This window comes from Protomyctophum bolini, assembly GCF_963924005.1.
Source record: "Protomyctophum bolini genome assembly, chromosome: 3".
In the NCBI taxonomy this organism is placed as follows: Eukaryota; Metazoa; Chordata; class Actinopteri; order Myctophiformes; family Myctophidae; genus Protomyctophum; species Protomyctophum bolini.
The window spans coordinates 20,351,990-20,372,930 of record NC_137864.1 but is presented as its reverse complement, the minus strand read 5'-3'; the positions used below and the strand labels follow the sequence as shown (position 1 = coordinate 20,372,930).

Below are 20,941 nucleotides of genomic sequence, written 5' to 3'. Positions count from 1 at the left end.
TTATTAAATTTGCAAATAAAAACTTTATTCATTTCCTCTGATAATTCCTAGTAGAAACTCTTTTTTGCAAGTAGAAATATATCCGGTTCTTACAGGGATAATCCTAAATGGTAAAAAGCTCATTTTGTTATCAACTCTCCATCATTCAGAATCAGGACCACCGAACCACCTCAAGGACCCCTTGGTGGTGGTGGTCTCCGGACCACTGGTTGAAAACCACCGTATTAAGACTATAAAGCCGTAATATTGGGACGCACACGCACATTAGACACACCAAGAGACCAACATGCGGAAACAACGGTCCAACATGCGGACCGGTCCAACATGCGCCGCTCCGTGCTTGCGGTTAGGGTTAGGTTAGGGTTTGAGGTAGGTTGTCGGTCTAATGACAGTCGGACCAATGTCTAAACTAAAGCCTGTACGTGTAATATTAGCACCAGTAGTATATGTGGTTGTAGAAGTAGCCTTGAGAACAAACTGTTCCCATGGCATGAGGCCAATAGGTCAGGAGACGATCTCCTATTTCCTTGGCGTGAGGCAGATTGATGTACAAGTACACCCCCTGCACATGAATGTCGTTAGTATGTCATTAGGTACTTATACCCCCCCCCCCAATTTCAACCCTTGTTGCTGAATGCCAAGCAGGGAGGAGGCAATGGGTACAATTTGTATGACATACAATGTCATACATTGGTGGTTTTCAATCAAGGTCCATTATTTCTTCGACAGTTGAGCCATCCATGGACACCTCTGACGTTTATAACAATCCAAACCGTTTGGAAATCGGTTGAAAATTGAGCAAGTTATGGTTATTTAAAAAGTACATGCCCCATAGACACAATGTTGTCAGCGGGCGAGCTACCTGTAGCTGTAGCAAGATGGGCGCCATGTGGCGACGTCACTCTCCATTGGCCAGCCTTTCTTATACTAGACCGGGTGCCCGGCTGTAGCGCACCGAGTCGGTAACGATGGAAGTTGGAGATCCATGCCCCACCCGGCTATGCAATACCCGTTGTACCCGTGTCAGAGTACCCGTTCCATCCATCTGTCTGTGTCCCTTTTATGCCCATGTATGGAGTTCTTTGTTAGGCATGCCCAAATACGAACGGTTCTTATGTTACGTGGATTACAGATGCACGTACAGAGCACTTATAGATACTAGAGATCAAAGCTTACTATTCCACTCGGGGTAAAACTAGCCATTGTTAACACAGTGTTCAACATGAACGCACCAAGCAGATCACTGGTCTGCTGCCCCAACAACAACACACATGTGTCCTTGTGTGCTCCACATCCGGTACGAAAATACAACAAGTAGCCCTTTTAATATCTCCACAGGATGAGACCTCATAGTTCCTCCGGTATGTTGTGTTGGACAAAACAGACCACAAACACAAGAAGATAAATCTCAAAGCCTAAATAGTGTCAGTACATGTATATACAGTATACTGTAGTCGTGTACTGATCCCAACAAGGACAATCCGGTTTCAAAGAAGTTTCAAATCCAGTGTTATTTGAACTCTGAAGATGTAAAAATTGACCTGTGGTAGGAGGATTGATTCATTTCTATACCCTCAAGAGTTACATTTATACAATGGATTTTCTAACCCTGGATAACCAAAACCATACATGGATCATCACCTAGATCTGCATATATGGAGCCGGCCAGCAACTCTACAGTACATCCGACCTCAAACCCTTAGATCTGCATATATGGAGCTGACCTGTTATGTTGATCTGACCTCATCAAACCCTGTACACTCAAGACACGCTCCATATAGGGCCAGTATAGAATTCATTCCATATGTTGAATACATCTGACCCCCCATGCCAAAGCGCCAGCGCTCGCCCAGCAGTCTGCTGTCATCCAGGCGGATGCGTGCTCGCGACTTTACCCTTTTTAGCACGTGCAAAAGTGCACAGAGGCAAGAGAGAGAGAGACTCAAAGCTTTTTTCCAGTGCAGGCGGCACCACACAGGCACACAATACATCTGTATGCATACATTACTTACCCCATCTATCCCTCTGTCCGTTTCTCCTCCTTTTAACCAAAATTCTCTTATCTCCCGTTCTCTTCAACAAAGCAACTATTCACTGTGTCCAGTCAAAGCCAACATTGACTCACTGATAATCAATGACACGATTCTCTTAGCTTTTAGTCTCTCTCGCTCCCTTTAGCCGGGCTCGAAGACCTGCGAGAGCCAACCAAACCCAGACTGAACACGCAGGCAATTTGAGCAGACCTTCCTTTTTAGGGTGTCCATGATGGGGTTATGGGCTGCAGGACTGTGATCACATGATTTAATGTTAAAGGTTATTTAAGGTTAATCGACCTCAGTCCTAAACGGGTTAAATTTTAACCCGTTTAGGACTGAGGTTGATTTTCAAGATTTAAAAAAAAATAGCAGATCTACAAGCTCGTAGCGTGTCACTCGGTGCCGCTCTATGAGCTTATAGATCTTCTATTTTTCAATGGTTAAAGTAATGCTTAAAAAACGAAAAGGGGTTCCCGTCCTGACTGGGTAAAATTCTCACCTTATGCTCTCACTAAACTGACACTGACAGCCCATACTAGGTGTAATTTAAGGACAAAGCAAAGGGAATGCTTTTGTTACCATTTTGTTTACCTCGTCTTCTTCCTTCCATTCATGGGTCACATACTGTACCTTGGCTTTATGTTGCCAATGATATACTGTAGCCAGATTAGGTGTAACCACTGCGTTAGTGCAAGGATAGTGTTGCAGCAGCCAGACGATAAGATGAATATCAACGTTGACATCTTCTGCACTGTATTGTATTGTATTGTATTGTATTGTATTGTATTGTATTGTATTGTATTGTATTGTATTGTATTGTATTGTATTGTATTGTATTGTATTGTATTGTTACAATATTCTGCCTTGTGAAGCACTTTGGTACAATGAGAGTTGTTTTTAAATGTCCTATATAAATACATTTGATTTGATTTGATTTGATTTGATTTAAAGTAAGACGTGATGAATCAACTGCATTGCCCATTCCATTCCTCAAATATCTTCGGAAACATTTTAGTGTGCCATTTAGCTTCGAAAAGAGATTTTGTAAACATGTTTGTTTACATTCCAAGATGCATTGATGACAGGATGATTGGAATGTCTTCTTTTTGGGGGGCATACAGGTACTGTATATTGCTATGTCCCCAATATGACCATAGATACCTGTATGTCCCCAAAGTGTGAAAAACACACCCTTCATCTCAGCTCGTCTTCAAAGGTCAAACATGACAATTTAAGGAACCTTTCACCCATTTTCAACATAAAGTACAGTATCTTCACCTCACTAATGTACCTTATGGATCCATTTCTGTCCATCCAGTCTGTGTCACAGATTAGACCAAACCTGCCTACCAGTGACATCATCGATGGGCATTTCAAACAAGATTCTGGCCTAATTCAACCTGACAGCAAGTCGCAGGTTCGATTCCCGAGCCTGACGCCCGTTGCTGCGTGTCACTCTCTGTCTCTCCCCATTTCCCGTCACCCTCTACACCCACACACACACACAATAAGGGTTAATGAATAACAGATCCGTGGAAACACTGTGAGGGATTCCCAACGAGACACTGGTCTCTCTCTCTCTCTCTCTCTCTCTCCCCTCTTTGTATTATGTGTTTTTTAACCTCTGCATTGTGTATTGCCGTGGTCAGGTGGGGTTGTATAGTGAAATGTTAACCACATGCTATGGCAGTTAATTATTGTCTCCACCAGGCCAAAGTCGTGGCCTTAGTACCAGGCCAAAGTCGTGGCCTTAGTACCAGGCCAAAGTCGTGGCCTTAGTACCAGGCCAAAGTCGTGGCCTTAGTACCAGGCCAAAGTCGTGGCCTTAGTACCAGGCCAAAGTCGTGGCCTTAGTACCAGGCCGAGGAAGAAATGCCTTTTCAAATCGTCCGGTTATAGAGGGTATATGCATGTGACATCATCATCATACCTCGAAGTTAGGCGGGAAGTCCGGGAACGTCTACTGAGTGGCAAAAACCTACATTACTTTACTACTGAGTGGCAAAAAAACCTACATTGCTTTCTGGCCTTGATAGCCCATACATACTGTACATACAGTAAAGTAACCTACATTGCTTTCTGGCCTTGATAGCCCATACATACTGTACATACAGTAAAGTAACCTACATTGCTTTCTGGCCTTGATAGCCCATACATACTGTACATAAAGTAACCTACATTGCTTTCTGGCCTTGATAGCCCATACATACTGTACATAAAGTAACCTGCATTGCTTTCTGGCCTTGATAGCCCATACATACTGTACATAAAGTAACCTACATTGCTTTCTGGCCTTGATAGCCCATACATACTGTATCCAAACAGAACAGTCCTATCTGATTGCATTAGGACGGGAACTCCCTTTTGGTGTTTTAAGCATTATGTTATACTTTAGCTGTTGAAAAATAGCAGATCTACGAGCTCGTAGCGCTCGGTGCCGTTGTCACTGGACAAGTGACTCTTGGTTTCATGTTTTCTGAGCCAACAATATTGTCTGTATAGGACATGTAACGGACGTCCTCCATTCCTGGTGCCGAGCCAAACTGTAAAGACAGATAACGTAGAAGAAAACAAGGGCTCGCAACTCACTTTGATGCTCCAGAAAACTTGTATTCAGCGACATTGCAGCGCACGACATACAACGTTTACACTATTAAGTATTTTTCAAGTCTAAGTGAGATGACTAGGCAATGACATCATGTATACAGAGTGTGTATACAATGCAACAATATTGTCTGACATTATTATGGATGGGACTGATCTATGACTGTGTATTTGGAATACCCGAAATGTATGTAAGGTCACAGACATTTTATGGAGTTGGTACAGTATATGTTTAGGAGGAAGACTACGCTTAGTTTCAAGATAAGATCGTTGGTTACTTCCACCACCTATTTCATGCTAATTCCATTCCTAGTCCTTCCTCAGGTATCAAGCACAAACCAACTCCACCATAGTCACAGGTTAACTCCACCATTTACCTACTCATGGTAACTGATCTTGGCTCCACCCTCGCCACTCACCGAAGGCCTCGCTGCCATGGCAACTGTCAAGCTTTCCGCCGTATCTCTGCCCTCGCTCCAGTAAGGGGAGAGTATATATATGCCCGTTTGTTTCACCCATTACTCGTGCATTGTATCTTGTACCCCTCCCCCCTCCCTCCCTCCCTCCCTCCCTCACATTTCTTGTACTCACATTTGTTTTCTAGTTTCAGGTTCCTCGGCCTTCTACCTTTCATACGCATCTAATCTCTAACATTCCCTTTTCATGTTCCTTTGTTCTTTTCTAAATAAATGTTAAAGGAGAATTCCATGCTAGAAGGCTTTCTTACCTTTATTTGTAGTTGTTACGTCCCCACCAAAGAGGTCCAGGTGTTATTTTGTGCAAAAGTGCATTATTGGCTATTTCCCCTAATATAAGCCCTCAATGGGGGTTGGGTTTTCGTGCTAATACGCTTATTTCCAAATTAGAACAACACCCCAATGCCCCATTCAATTCAATTCAATTCAATTCAATTCAATTCAATTCAATTCAATTCAATTCAATTCAATTCAATTCATTGAGGGCTTATTTTCCACAAAATAACACCTGGACCTCTTTGGTGGGGAAGTAACAACTACAAATAAAGCTAAGAAAGCCTTCTATCATGTTAAACGATGTTTGATTAGTGAAAGGGCTATTAATTGGAAACTGAGAAAATTCATCTAATATTCAAAGTAAACATGTATTCACCAAAACCAACTTAGTTGATTTGTATGTATTTGTGTGCTCGTGCTCCGGACAAGTGAATGGGAAATGTACTTCCCCCACCTTCATTGAATGTACTGACAGAGTCAACAGTCTGTCTCCAGAGACTACAATGTTAACATATGTTGGACTATATTAATTGAAAATTCGATGCAATCACTATTACTCGTTATGAGCTTGTATATCTGCTATTTTTCATTAGCTAAAGTTTAACATAACCCTTAAAACACCAAAAGGGGTTCCCGTCCTGAACTGATAAAAGAAAAAGGCCATTGTTGGAAAAGTCATTGAAGTTCAACCTTGACTTACAGGTAGTGTACAAAAGAATCATTATGAAAATCTGCACATTTGCATGATCATTATGTGACCAACGTTCTCTCTAATATTTCATCGGGCTGAGCGCGCACTCAAACCCCCCGAGCGGTGCTTCAGCAACAGTGTGCGTGCGTGCGTGCGTGCGTGCGTGCGTGCGTGCATGCCACATAATAATGCACATTCCGGGCACGTGCGCGTCCGCACATTACAGGGAACCTTGTCTGTGACTAAGTGACTATGAATGAGTGACAGACAGTGACGAGTGCATACCGTACCTCCAGACCACGTGCTGGGGGAGTCTGGCCAAGGCGCCGGCCAGCTTGTGAGCGATGTCATGTGACAGGTACTTGACCCCAGCTCCGAATGACACCACAACGAAGCCGTGCTCCGCCGTGTCGTTGACCCACCTCTCAAATTCCTGTCGAGAAACGGAGGGAAAAGAGAGATATGTTTCAAGCTTTTCAAACAAATTACAGCAAACTTTGACCCTCTCTGAATGCATATCCGACCGAAATTTGCCTCAGTGTCGTCACCAACTTCCCGGTGGCTTCATCAGCAGGGGTCTATTGACTTTATGCAGAACGCTGCCATCTTGCCGTGGTGCAATGTGCTAACTACTGTAGAAGCAACTTCCCATTGACAGCCCATTCATCCAAACAGAAAAGTCCTATCTGATTGTATTAAACAACGTTAAACTCACCAACATAGTAGCTGAACGGAAAGCTTGAATTATCCTCTTTCTATCTGCAAAGTGTTTGTTTCATTAAAAAATCCACTGTAGACTTGTTATGAGCTACTTCCTGTCAAGAAATTCCTTGCAGGTCAATTTCTTTCTAAGTATTGGAGTTTGGAAGCACTAGTTTTTAGTAAAGCAACCTCCTGCTGCCTGCTGCATTATGTGCAAATTCAAAACCGGTGGTACGCAGGGCTGTGATATACAACGAGCACTCCCAAATTCGGACACCTGCACAGAATTTCTTTACAGGAAGTAGCTCATAACATGTCTATGGTGGATTTTTAAGAAGCAAAAACTTTACAGATTGAAAGAGGATAATTCAAGCTTTTCGTACAGCTACAATGTTGGTGAGTTTGACGTTGTTTAATACAATCAGATAGGACTTTTCTGTTTGGATGAATGGGCCGTCAATGGGAAGTTGCACCTAGTTAGCACCTTGCTGGCAAGCTGGCAGCGGTGTGCTTAAGGTCAATACTAGCTAATCTATAAGCTCAGAATGTACTAGCTACGCTAACGTTGTGAGCTTATAAATCTGCTATTTTCGCGGAATGTCCAAACACCACAACAACACAAACATGTCATAAACTGTCCAAAAAATTTGTCAAGTTCCATTAATATGAAGTTTTATATGCACTAAAGAATTGTCCTGATATGAGCAGAAAGGGACTTAATATAAACTCCATCCTTTCCTATAATAAAAAGGTTGAATGAGCCCTCCGTTGACTCCATCACCAGAGCCATCTAATAGAAGAGTTGCGATGTTGAGGGGGCAGAAACCCAGTGCTCATGTTGAGGGGGCAGAAACCCAGTGATCATGTTGAGGGGGCAGAAACCCAGTGCTCATGTTGAGGGGGCAGAAACCCAGTGATCATGTTGAGGGGGCAGAAACACAGTGCTCATGTTGAGGGGGCAGAAACCCAGTGATCATGTTGAGGGGGCAGAATCCCAGTGATCATGTTGAGGGGGCAGAAACCCAGTGATCATGTTGAGGGGGCAGAAACCCAGTGATCATGTTGAGGGGGCAGAAACCCAGTGATCATGTTGAGGGGGCAGAAACCCAGTGCTCATGTTGAGGGGGCAGAAACCCAGTGCTCATGTTGAGGGGGCAGAATCCCAGTGCTCATGTTGAGGGGGCAGAATCCCAGTGCTCATGTTGAGGGGGCAGAATCCCAGTGCTCATGTTGAGGGGGCAGAATCCCAGTGCTCATGTTGAGGGGGCAGAATCCCAGTGCTCATGTTGAGGGGGCAGAATCCCAGTGCTCATGTTGAGGGGGCAGAAACCCAGTGATCATGTTGAGGGGGCAGAATCCCAGTGCTCATGTTGAGGGGGCAGAAACCCAGTGCTCATGTTGAGGGGGCAGAAACCCAGTGATCATGTTGAGGGGGCAGAATCCCAGTGCTCATGTTGAGGGGGCAGAATCCCAGTGCTCATGTTGAGGGGGCAGAATCCCAGTGCTCGAGCGCTGTTCATGCAGGCGCAAATAAGAGCTATTTTAAGCATGTGTGCAACATGACAACTGTTTTAAAGTATTGTAGAGTAACAACTAAAGTCTCTTGAATGTTTATGTTGTACTATTACTACAACAATTTAAAATAAAAGGTATTTAAGATCATTAAAGCTGTCCAATGCATTTCTTGGTTGGTTGTCCCCACGCTCAATGCATAGTCTATCTAGGAGAGCCGCCATTGGACTGAAGCCCCATGAAGTGAACACAGTTTGCGTAACTCTTGTCTATATCTAAGGCTCCGTCCATCACATGTTCATGTGAACACACACTTCATGTGAGTGTGGTTGTCATGGTTTGTTATCTGCCTCATAGCCAGGCATCATAAAGGTTTACAGCCAGTATTAAAGACCATGACATATAGGCTTATCTCTGTCTCTCTGCAATGATTCATCACACGCCATGAATAAATATAGGTTGGATTAACTTGGATAAACATGAGAACATCCATCCAGCTCATAACCAAACAGTGTCTTTACAAAACAAATGGGCGGCTGACATGTTGCACAACTGTATAAAGCACTTATATGATTAATTGTGTATAGTTGTTTAACTTTTATTTATTTATTTAAACTTTATTCAGTAAAAAAAACACATTGAGACCGAGTCTCTTTTGCGAGTGGGAACTGGCCAAGCGGCAGAAACAAAACGACACTTCAATGCTACATCGTACATGTCAAATTACAATTACACAACAGCCAAAGAATACATCCATGACAATACCTTAAGAAACCTATACAATGTACAGTATACAACAAATGTCCAATAATGATGATAATGATGTAGAGCCTACAATGTGACGTCATTTGAGGTTCGGGGGGGCGGGTACCGTCCTAAAGTCGGCTCTTTGGTGCTACTGAAAATGTCTGACACAGCGGTAAAATAGGAGTATGAATCGGCCCTAACAGTAACCGGGCGGCAAACATCGTGCACAGAGCTAATTACACAATTTACAGATCACTCTACAGATGGAAACGTGCTGACTAACAAAAAGCAAAAAGCTAATTAAAATGAAGTCTACCAGCTTTCAATGCAACTATGCTGCGAGGTGAACAGAGGTCATTTCCAATTCAACTGCCCTCATATACATTCATAATACATTCACAATCAGCATAATATTGCACTCTGTTGTTGTGCTCAACCTTTAGACTGCATTTGGTTTCAAAATGAACCTTATGAACTGCTCCATAAAACTCCTTGAACAAACACCCAATGACTTTGAACAAGAGGGAAAACTCAAGCGAAACTCTTCCAATAGAAAAGATTTGCTCATGACAACAATACAAAGTAAACGAGAGAGTTTGAGCCAAAAAAAGTTTTAACACTGAAATGTTCTGAAAGTCTTGCTCCAAATGGTGCGATGTTCAGCCCTTCCTGTTCAGATTGTGCACCTTCTCCGTTGCTCTGTGAAATCCAATCGGCTGTAAACTTTAATTAAACTGTAAACTTTAATTAATCTGTAAACTTTAGAGAGTGCTTTTTGTAAAAAATCACTCACTGGTAACATCTTTTTCAACAGACTGACTTTATATCAAAATGAATTGTGTTGAAGATGTAGACGCATATATACTGCATAACTGCACCATGGACAACATAATGTCTATTATCAGTGTGATAAGAAATACCATATTTTAATGAATGTTTGATGTGTGTCTATTCTGCTTATTCTTACTTCTAAATATAGCCAAATGCCAATTGTGTTATAATTATAAATACAATTATTATTATTATTATTATTAGTATAAATACAAATAAATAACAGATTGAAAATGCAAACTTTGAACAGGCTTAGGTCATGAACCGTCAGCAATAAAACGTCGATACGCATATGCGGCACATGCCAAACAACTTTCGTGTTTTGCAGCTATATTTATTATCATTATTATTATTAGTATTATTATCATTATCAGTATTATTATATTGCTTATTGTGATCACTGATTACTGTGATTAATTTGTATTATGTGTAATTACCTTATCAACTACGTGAACTTTGAACCCATACAATAGATAATATGCCAATTTGATTTATCAACGGTAGCACTCCATCAAATAGTTATCAAATACGGTAGCACTCCATCGTAGCATAACATAATCTAGTGTATCAGCACAAAGAAAACTCCTTAAGCCAAATTTAGACGTTGTTTTTGCCGAGTGTCACGTCAGCTTCACTGCCCAACACTGAGGCAGTGGATATTAGGAATATTTCAAGCCTTGGAAAGTTATGACAATAGTGAACTATTAGTCTCCTCTCCTAATAGTCTCCTCCTCCTGAAGGAATGTTGAGCATGTTAACCCAGCATGTCGGTCAGCAAAAAGCCTTGCTCACTTAGCTGATGGGGGGGGCATGAATCCAAACATCATGAGAAACAGAGGACTCACTGTTGGTGTGCGTGCGTGCGTGCGTGCGTGCGTGTGTGTATGTGTGTATGCGTACATGCTAGTGTTCGTGCGTGTGGAATGCGCTACATAGTATACGTTCATGTTTCTGACACAAACCATTTATGGGTGTGTGATGCATGCAATGCATACGTACTAGACTGCGTACAAGATACGTACAATGCGTACATACATGTCATGCGTGCAATGAATATTGTAAACGTCAAAAAAAGTCTCATTTTAGAACGGTGGGAGAAGGAACACTCACTAATGCGGCATTCTTATGGGATCAGGCAAGCGTAATAGATGGCAAACCGGAAGTCATTTTAGTGGACGGGAGCAGGACGCTAAACGGAACAGCAGCCAGAACCGGCGGCGGTAACGGCAGACGGCATCAATGTTTTTGCCGTCTTTTTTACAGTTCCGTGCCGTCCAGCAGGTTTTTGCCGTTTGCCGTCTATACCGCTTGCCTGATCCCATGTGAATGCGGCATTTGAAGTGCGACGGGAGGGGCCGCCATATTTGAGTGATGGAAAGGCGGAGGACAAGGAGGAGGAGGGGTCGGGAGAATGGTCCAGCTGCGGAAAATCAGGCCCTGGCCCTGGCACAGAGCGGCCTCAGTGGACACACTGGCTCCCCTGTGTCCCAGGCCGCATGCAGCGCGGCCCTATACTGTCCCCACAACGCAGCCTCAGTGTCCCCATAAAGGAGTCTCAGTGTCCCCGGAGCCCGACGGGGGAAACAATGGCCTCGTTCTCCTTCCACTTCCATTATGACCCCCTCCGCCCCCCATGCGACACAATGCTGCCCATTGGCAGGAGTGGCATTCCAAAGCCCCCCGCAGTAGATACCGCGGGCCCTCGTCTCCGTGCAAACAAACGGACTTAAACCTCCCCCCCTTCTCGCCTCTGTCCCTTCTTCTTCTTGTTTGTGACTCGACCTCCCTCCTCCCCCTATATGCTTTGCCTCCATTCAACCCCGAGACCCAGGCCAGCCTGACTGACCCCCAGACAGGACGAGTCAAAAACCCAGCGCATCATCCATAATTATAGTGCTTCCTGTTGATGCGACTCCAGAACATACAGTAGAGAAAGAGAGAGAGACAGAGTGTCTGAAATCACTCCCCTACACACTATAGAGCAGTGGTCTTCAACCCTTTTCATGTCAAGGACCATCATTTATTCGGCATTTGAAGCCACGGGCCACCATTGTATGACATTTAGACTCTCAGAACAAAGACTACGAATATTTTGTTGTCGTTGGATAGGATTTTGTCCACAATTGTGTATTGATGTTGGTATCATTAGGAGAGATAAGAAACGTTGATGAAAGTAACAACTATTCTACATTCTCTAATTGTGTAGTGTAATGTAAATTTAGTAATGCAGAGGTTTAACAATAATTTAACTGTTGAGAGCGTAAAATCCGTACGGGTCCATTTGGTTTCATTTTACACAATCATTTAGCTGCATGGGGACCACCTGGAACCCCCTCAAGGACCACTGGTTGAAAAGCGCTGCTATAGAGTGTTGCAGTCTAAGCGTCGTACCAAGCCAACAGTTGACAAATCATGACAATAAACCAGTTCTAGTTATTTGCTCGGCCCAAACAAATGTGTTTATTGTCACGATTTGTCAACTCGGCTGTTGGCTTTGTCCGAGGCTTACAGTTCTTTAAATAAATATGTTTTGAAAAGTCTATGGAAAAATTTATGGGGAATTAGCCCTTCTTCGCTAAGCCCCTCCCCAACCCGTCCTTGTCCAATAGGCACGTTAGCAGCAAGAAGACAGGGCAAGCTGTCCTTCTCCCCCATAGAGATGCATGTTAAATGACGGGATTTCTCTATAATTATAAACAATCAATCATTTCAGTATGTCTTCTAAATCTAGCCAACCAGGCCTGCAGTAGGCTATGCACTGGACAAATTTGCATGACATTTAAATAAACTAGAAATACGAGGAAATGACAGTGGGAGAAAACTTTTAACAACCGCTCGACAGGAGTTTTCATGTTGCACGGTAAGACTACGGTCATTAGTGTTATTGACATTACCTGGGTGGGTCATTCGTGTCATTCGTTTCCCGACGTTAAGCTATGTATGTGATACTAAGTGTTCAACACCACAGCCATGCAAAATAACATTGACAGCTATGAGGTGGGCGAAAGCTTGACCTGCATAGCCAGGGGTGCACACAAGCGGTGCGCCAGTGCGCATGCGTCACCAAAACGTTTGGTGCGCGGTAGATCAAAGGCATGGAGGCGCATTTGCGCACCAGCTGAGAGACAGGGATTTATTAGAGAATGCTGACAGGCATTCAAAAGGAACTCAAATGAGATGTTAACGTCCTGTAAGAAGACTTAGAAATAAAACTAGTGTGGACTAATTATTACAAGCGGCTCTTATTTTGATGAGGCAGTTTATGCACAGAAAGTCCGTTTCACTTGTAAACAAGCTACGATGGATGAGCTGTCAAAGTGCTAGTCGCTAAACCACATTAGCGACCATGTTTACAATATGAAAACTTAGACAATGTAGGTTACACACGCTGGAATTAAACATGGAATCTGCAGGCAGCATTAGGTGAGTAATTCATTGTATATGTGTTGGACGTTTGTGATTGTGCTAGAGATAAACGGACAGGTGCTGCCAGTGGGATATACTGCTGCTTAACGACGACACTGTTTGTGGCTAGGTGTACTAGTGTAGCTTTGCATCAGTTGCATCTGCCCGTGTGAAAGCAGCATAACGTTGTGGCAGGATACAAACGTCTGCAGACATTTATTATGGCATGCAAAAATGTGTTTTAAAACTCACTTTTATAACCAACTATACAGTAGTAGTGAACGAGTGGATGACTTTGAACGCCGCCAGAGAGAGACAGAGACAGAGAAGACAAGCATGAACACATTGGATAAAGAAAGAGAGAGCAAAGAATCACATGCAAAAAAATCAACACAAGATTTAAATGAGGTATAGGTTTGTGGAGGAGGTTGAGGAAGGAAGAACATACATAGGAGGGATACGTCAATGGATAAATGCGACATGTGTGTGTGTGTGTGTGTGTGTGTGTGTGTGTGTGTGTGTGTGTGTGTGTGTGTGTGTGTGCGTGCTGACAATGAGGTCCGACAGACATGTAGTAGCCAAGGCATTGTGAATGAGACAAGAGGTGGATTCATTCCATCCATGAAAACACCATTCTCCAGCAGGGCTACCGCCAGCTTTCCCTGCAATGGACTCATTCATGGCAAGTTCTGAATAATTAATTGCCATTTGTCAATGAGAGGGACATTTGACTGCAATTTGCAGTCAAATGAAGAAGAAAATAGGGTAGGTTTCTCCCCAAACTCCCCATGGAACATAAATGAAGCTTTGAATCCCACACATAACTACAGATTTGAATAATGTGAAAGTCAAACCTGCCAAGTACCCAGTTATGACATATTAGTCTCTTACAATGGCATTATACTTCTTATTAGAGAGTGCCTTCTTCTTTTGCGCAGACACTTGTGATGTCGGCACTCGGCAAATGGCAAAGAAACACAAATAACGCCATGAAGAAAAGTAAAATTAACATAAACCCTGTGTCTCCATCTGTTGCGTAGTATAGGGTACTGACCTGTGGAAGAGGGTTGGGGGGCTTGGTCAGGATGCCCCCTATGTAGACCACATGAGGCAGGGTGGGCCGGGGGAACTCCAGGGCCATGTCGGTGCACAGCATCCACAGCCGGCTGCCTTGCACCAGGTCGGCCATGGCCACCTGGGGCTTCACCCCGTACTTCCTCATGATCCGGTCGTACTTGGGCAGCGCGATATAGTGGACCCCGAAGCGCGACACCAGGTAAACGGCCGTGTTGGCGACGCGCTGGAACAGCGACATGCGGTCCGTCAGCAGCGAATTGAACTCGGGGACGTAGGAGAGCGGTGCCGGAGCGCCCACCTCGGCGGGGTACCACAGCCCCGTGCTGAACACGGCGTACTGGACGCCCAGGATGTGGGCGAGCACAAAGCCGCACATCTCGTTGGGGTCCACCAGCAGCAGGTCGAACTGGGCCTCCTTGAGCCGGGCCATGGTCTCGGCGCTGCCCACCACCGCGTCGCAGTTCTGTGAGTAGTGGTCGAGGATGTCGAACAGCTCCAGGAACGTCAGCCGGCCCGAGAAGATGTTGCTGACCTTGGACTGGAGGAAGTTGTCCGCCGTGGTGCTGTTGAAGATGCCCGGGTAGCGCTGGAAGTGGTAGTGGGGGGACGGCGGCACCTCGCGGCCCTCCGACACCAGGAAGTGCGTCTCGTGGCCCTCCTGGTGCAGCGCCGTGGCCAGCGTCTTGAAGATGTACAGGTGGGACTCGAACATGATGGGCGGCACCACGATCACCTTGGCGGCCCACGAGACCCCGGGGCTCCAGCAGAGTAGGCCGAGGGGGAGGAGGAGTAAAGGAGGTAGGTGCATGGCTGCAAGGACAGGAGACGGGACGCATGTTAATAATAATAATAATAATAATAATAATAATAATAATAATAATAATAATAATAATAATAATAATAATAATAAGGTAGGTGCATGGCTGCAAGGACAGGAGACAGGATGCATGTTAATGATAATAATAATAATAATATTTGTCACACAAAGTATATAGGGCTTACTGTAAGTGGTTAGGTTTTATTTATACATTATGTAGGCTAAATAATTATCATTCTCTTGTGTGGCAAGTCAATTATTAAGAAACTGTGATTTATAATCTTTTATATTTACTGCCTCTCATGACAAGAGACTTTACTGTGAAAACTCTGCTGGCCTTTGGTGAATGAGTTCGTCCCCACACATCAAATCTTCAAGGGTTACTAATTTACTATAATCTCACTTAAATTACTATATATGCAAACAAACAGACCATGAGCATAAACCATATAATGTAAAGGGATAGCTGAACTTATTAAGGGGCGAGCCAGATCATTAACTTTGAAGCTTTACCTTATTTGACCCTCCTGGTCTACCTCTCATAAATCATAATAGGCTCATCAGAAGGGATTATTATTGACTCATAATCTTTATCACACTGTTTGGAAAAGTGGGATCTTGGGACCCCCACGGGGTCCCTGGGGTGGAGGTTCAAGGGGCTTCCAGCATATTTGTTTTATTTGTATTTATAGTTTTTTATTGTTCATACCAGCAGCAGTTGGTCTCAACATACATAGATCACCTATATACAGGGAGAAAAGAAAATGAGGGGGTACAGAATTGTTTTGTTTTATCCCTAGAGGACAACCTCCTACCATCCACCTACCCCCCACCCCGCACCCACCACCCCCCTACCTACCCCCCCCCCCCCCCCCCCCCCGACAATGACAATTATTGAAAAAAGAAAATACAAAAAATAGAAATAAAGTACAAAGTACAAAAATGAGAATTATAGCTCTGTATAGCTCTGTTCTTCATCGGCACTCCTTCCAGTATACCCTACCTACAGCCTCCACCCGCCTACACTGCGCATGACCAAACCTGCCTCCGAGCACAGGCCTATAGGCATAATTTGCACCTCAACCTGCAGTCAGTGGGTGAACACTAAGCAGTGAGTATTAGAGAAAGGGGGGAGAAAGAGAGGGGAATAAATAAGAGGATATACAGATGTATGGATATTGTACTATTGTGATATGGCATACGTGTCTTATGAAAATATAAATATCGGATTAGGAAAAATCGATATCAAAATCGAATGATCGGAATCGGATCAGGAGCACAAAAAAAACGTAGTTAAAACACTTAAACCCTAAAAGCTTACAACACGTCACATCGTGATGAGTTGTGAGCGTGGAGAAGGAGATTGGCTATTTTTGGAAAAAATCTTGACAAATCTTCTCTTTTGGGGCTCCCTGGCGCAAAACCTTTTCAACAGGGGGTCCTCGGACAAATAAATCTGGTGATCGTTGATATGAAAATGTTTCAAAACCACTGCTTTTGTGCTTTTTCGTACGAAATATTATATAATTTAAACCGTCCGTGGAATACTCTTTCTGTAAAAACTCAAAATCTCAATGTCATCTCTTGAAAGTTTACTTTTAGTTAGTTTTAGTCACATTTTAGTCACCTTGTCATGGTGATATTTTAGTCACCATGTTTTAGTGTTAGTCTAGTTTCAGTCGACTAAATGTCATAAGATTTTAGCCGACTAAATCTACAGTTGATTTAGTTTGATTTGATGCCGTTGTAATGACACTTTACACTTGCTGAAAATAGCCGATCTACAAGCTCACAACGCGTCGCGCTGTGACGCGTTGTGAGCTTGTAGATCGCCTATTTTCAGCATGCAACCAAGTGTTAAATGACTTACAGTATACTGGATCTCTTGTCCACTAGTCACTTCCTTACAGTCTAGTTTTTATCTGTTGACGAAATTTTCAATACATTTAGTCTTAGTTGTTGTCATATAGCTTTGTTTTCATTTAGTTTCCCTCAGTGAAAAAAGGTAGTCGATGAAAACAACATTGTTGTGAGGGTGACTTTCATAAAATGCGCGCGTCTCACTTCTTCACCTTTTGCCCTCGTCCTCGTTGCTTGGTCTCGCCCCACCTCCATCCCTCCCCTTACCCTGACTGTGTGTACACGGTCATCACTGACATAGCGTGGGTAGCACCAGCGTCATTCTAAACCTCCGGACGGACACACTCTCTACAAAATACAAAAGAGCCATTATAGTCGTTTCACCATGTTCTTTCTACATGCCCACGCTTGCTCACTCACTCTGTCCTATAGTCTGTTCCATCGTCTACACTTGAAAGATGATTCGTGAAGAGACCCAGAAATCAAACATCTTTTGTCGAGTTTATGATAATAACTAACTGTGTATAGTGATGCGTTATTACCGTGAGGGAGTTATCTGATAGTCCAATAAACATGCTGTACACATAAGTCATGGAATCATAGCTCCGGCATATTTTAATGATTGCCCGGGATACTTATCCCAAATTGAATGGTCATGTGTTATGCATATGAACAGCAAAGACATAGATGGAAGCAAATACGACCTGTTACATCACGAATCAGATTCGATCATATCAGTCCATTGGCCGGGGCGCCCCTTGAAGCGCAGGCCAGAGGGGTTGTCTGTCCTGGAGAATTCTGACGTGTCTCTACTTTTTCAGACACTATATAGGAATCTTTCTGTCCCTCTGTGACCTTGCTTGAGCACAGCTAGGGTACACACTCTTATGAGTAATGGTAACTGCTTAAAAGGTCTACTTTATCCCAACAATAGGGACTATTATCTCATGTGGTGTGACACCTGGCTGTATAGGCCTGTGTTTGGCTTCTGCTCAAAGCTGTGCGTCACAGTCAGAGATGCCTTGGGGACAAATGTGAGCTGTGCCACTTAGCACTTATAGTACTACTATTTCATCCCCTACACTGTTGTTGTAATACCTAGAATGCAGGATTGATGAGATGATATGCTACTGCAAGATATTCACCAGAGATGCTCCGACAATCGGCCGGTGATCGGCCATATCGGCCAATATTCACTCTGATTGGTAAGGTAATCAGCATTTACCCTGTCTGTGATTGGTAAGGTAATCAGCATTTACCCTGTCTGTGATTGGCAATTTACCCTATCTGGAGGAACTGATATTTTTGTATCTTGGTTTAATTACATTTGAGTTAAACCACTTTTTAATTCTGCTGCAAATAAGTCAAAGGATTAACAGAAAAGAGTGAAACTCTGTATTAGCATTACCGTTACCAGTACAGAACTACACATATCAAGTGGCAGACTTCCGCCTGACACCTTTCTGATCTGAACTAGATTATACAGTAGTGTATCAACCATCTGTTTATCCACTATATGGGGTTTCTCTCCACAAACAGCTGCTGGGGCTTAAGTTGGTGGGGCCGGGACTTTACTGTTGTCGGCCATTTTGTTTTAGCATTGTTCTGAGGATAGCATTACAAACACTTCTCTGTCCAGACTGTTGACTGTAACCATGGAGACCAGCCACCATCTATACTGAGGACTGTGTGATGCGTCATGACTTAAGTTACTAATGACAAGAGTCTGGTTACCCACCCATGCACCACACACGGAGGGCTGAGGAAATCATATTGCTAACGAGAATTAAAGCCAGGTGGAAAATAACTGACAAAGCCAAAACATTAGACATTTTGCAGAAAGCCGACGTCTACATCGAATGCTGATTGAATGTGACTCTGTTCTTTTACAAACGTCTACAGTACACAACACTGAACATGCAGTGTCTAGCTTTTTTAATAATAGCCTATAGAGCGTCGCAGTCCCGCCCCCTTTCATGACGACGTGAGAACCGGAAGTGAATTCCCTGTTCATTTTCGGGACTGCGACGCTCTATCATCATTGGTTTTCAAGGTGGGGTCCAGGGGACCCCCAGGGGACCCCCAGGGGTCCTTGGGGTTCCAGGGGGGTCCCCAGCAAAAGTAGCATAGCATCCTAAATGTACCTCTTTAGACATTTATATGTTGGCTATTCAAAAAAATTTGGAGATCTACAAGGCAAGCTCATGCCTTGTACATCTGTTATTTACTTATTTCTGAAAATATATTGGAAAAATAATCGATTTTGAATCATTTGGATTTTCTTTTTTTCAACCCATTCTGGACGGGAACCCCTTTTGGTGTTTTAACTAAGCATTATGTTATACTTTAGCTATTGAAAAATAGCAGATCTACAAGCTCATAGTGTGCCACCGAGTGGCACGCTACGAGCTTGTAGGTCTGCTCTTTTTTTTAAATCGTGAAAATGCGGCACAAATCTTTGAATATATATTCTTTCAGAAGACTTTTCGACATCAGGCCTAACTTCTAGGGGTCGACGGCACAAAACCTTATTAGATGGGGGTCCGCGGCCAAATCCATACTATTTGGGGGTCCTTGGTGTGAAAAGGTTTGAGAAACACTGCTATCTGATCTCTGCACCAGGGTGTTCAAGCCAAATCCAAAGTGTGACCAGAGTCTGTAAAAAGGCAATGGATAATATAATATTATGACCGCCATGTGATAAACTGCCATAGTCTGAGATCAGCTGAGATAAATTCCTTTCTTCAATAATGTCATATATGTCATACATGGGCAACCGGCGGCCCCCACCATTACTTCAAATCAAATCTAACTTTATTTCTATTTACAAAGACCAGAAGGTCAACCAAATGATTGCTGTACACGATCATAAAACAAGCATACAATCAACACAAATAGCATAGTAAAACAACTTCGAAGCAATTATGTATTACACACGTTAAAACCTGTTAAGCCTCAGGTGGGTCCAGGGGGAAAATCCGCAGAATCAACATTGAATTGAAACAATGGGGCTCAAACAACATTGAAAGCCAGGGAGAAGAGATGAGTTTTAAGTAAAGATTTAAAGGCCTCTAAGGAGCGGGCAGACTTAATATGTAGGGGCAGACAGTTCCAGAGTTTGGGGCCGGCCACTGAAACCTCTGGACCTGTAATTGGGCTCTCAGGTTAATATCAGAATACTGTGAGATGATTGTTTCAATTTGTTATTGATTCCAAGCATGTAAACATGACCCGCTTTAATTACTTCAGTCTAAATTAGTAGCTTAATGAGTAGTATTAAAATTGTTGTCTTTTTTATGTCCAATGTATTTGTATTTAGTTCATAAAGTTAACATAGGCCTAACTATAATTAAAAGGTCTTTGAAAGGCATTGACATTAAATAAAAAATGATACTTTTCAGGATTCCATTTAAAAAATAGCAAAAAAAAGAAAAGAAAAAAGATTTCAATTCAAATGGTATAGCAGAAATAGCAGACTTACAAGCTCACGTCGTACTGCGACACACTTTGAGCTTGTAGATCTGCTATTTTTTTATATGACACTATATGCAATGTGGCTCTCTGGAGAGAGTGTGGAACGAACAATAGTGGCAGTCTCCATCTTTGAAGTTGGCCCTACACTGACTGAACATGGCTCGACTCTTACTTACAACAAGGACGAAATAACCTACATTTACATTAAGTACAACCAGTAAGTACACCATGAGTGCTGAAAGTATCAACATTGATGGTCTGTCATGTCAACACCAGAAGAGGAGATCTACCACACAGATATTTAAATAAATACGCGTATATGCAATTATGCATCAGATTAGACATCTCGGAATTGATTAAACATAACACACAAATCTACAATTAAATAGCCATAGGCCCAGTATTGTAAATCATCCACTTAGGCAGATTTATT

The 20,941-nt window shown here is 43.1% G+C and overlaps 1 protein-coding gene across 5 annotated transcripts in view; it reads right to left on the bottom strand.

The window, feature by feature from the left end:
- Window positions 1–20,941, bottom strand: part of ugt8 (UDP glycosyltransferase 8) — a 43,968-nt gene that overhangs the window by 9,155 nt on the left and 13,872 nt on the right. For 4 of the 5 annotated variants that reach the window (XR_013963405.1, XR_013963406.1, XM_080755329.1 and 1 more), the window contains exons 2-3: window positions 14,335–15,167; window positions 6,374–6,516 (exon numbers count right to left, since the gene is read on the bottom strand). Coding sequence is in view for 3 of the 5 variants with exons in the window: in XM_080755329.1 (XP_080611455.1) it covers window positions 6,374–6,516; window positions 14,335–15,165 (974 nt within the window). In the remaining 2 variants the exon portion in view is untranslated. Of the gene's footprint in view, window positions 1–6,373; window positions 6,517–14,334; window positions 15,168–17,044; window positions 17,179–20,941 lie in introns of those variants that run through there. The other variant, XM_080755328.1, reaches the window with a different exon arrangement.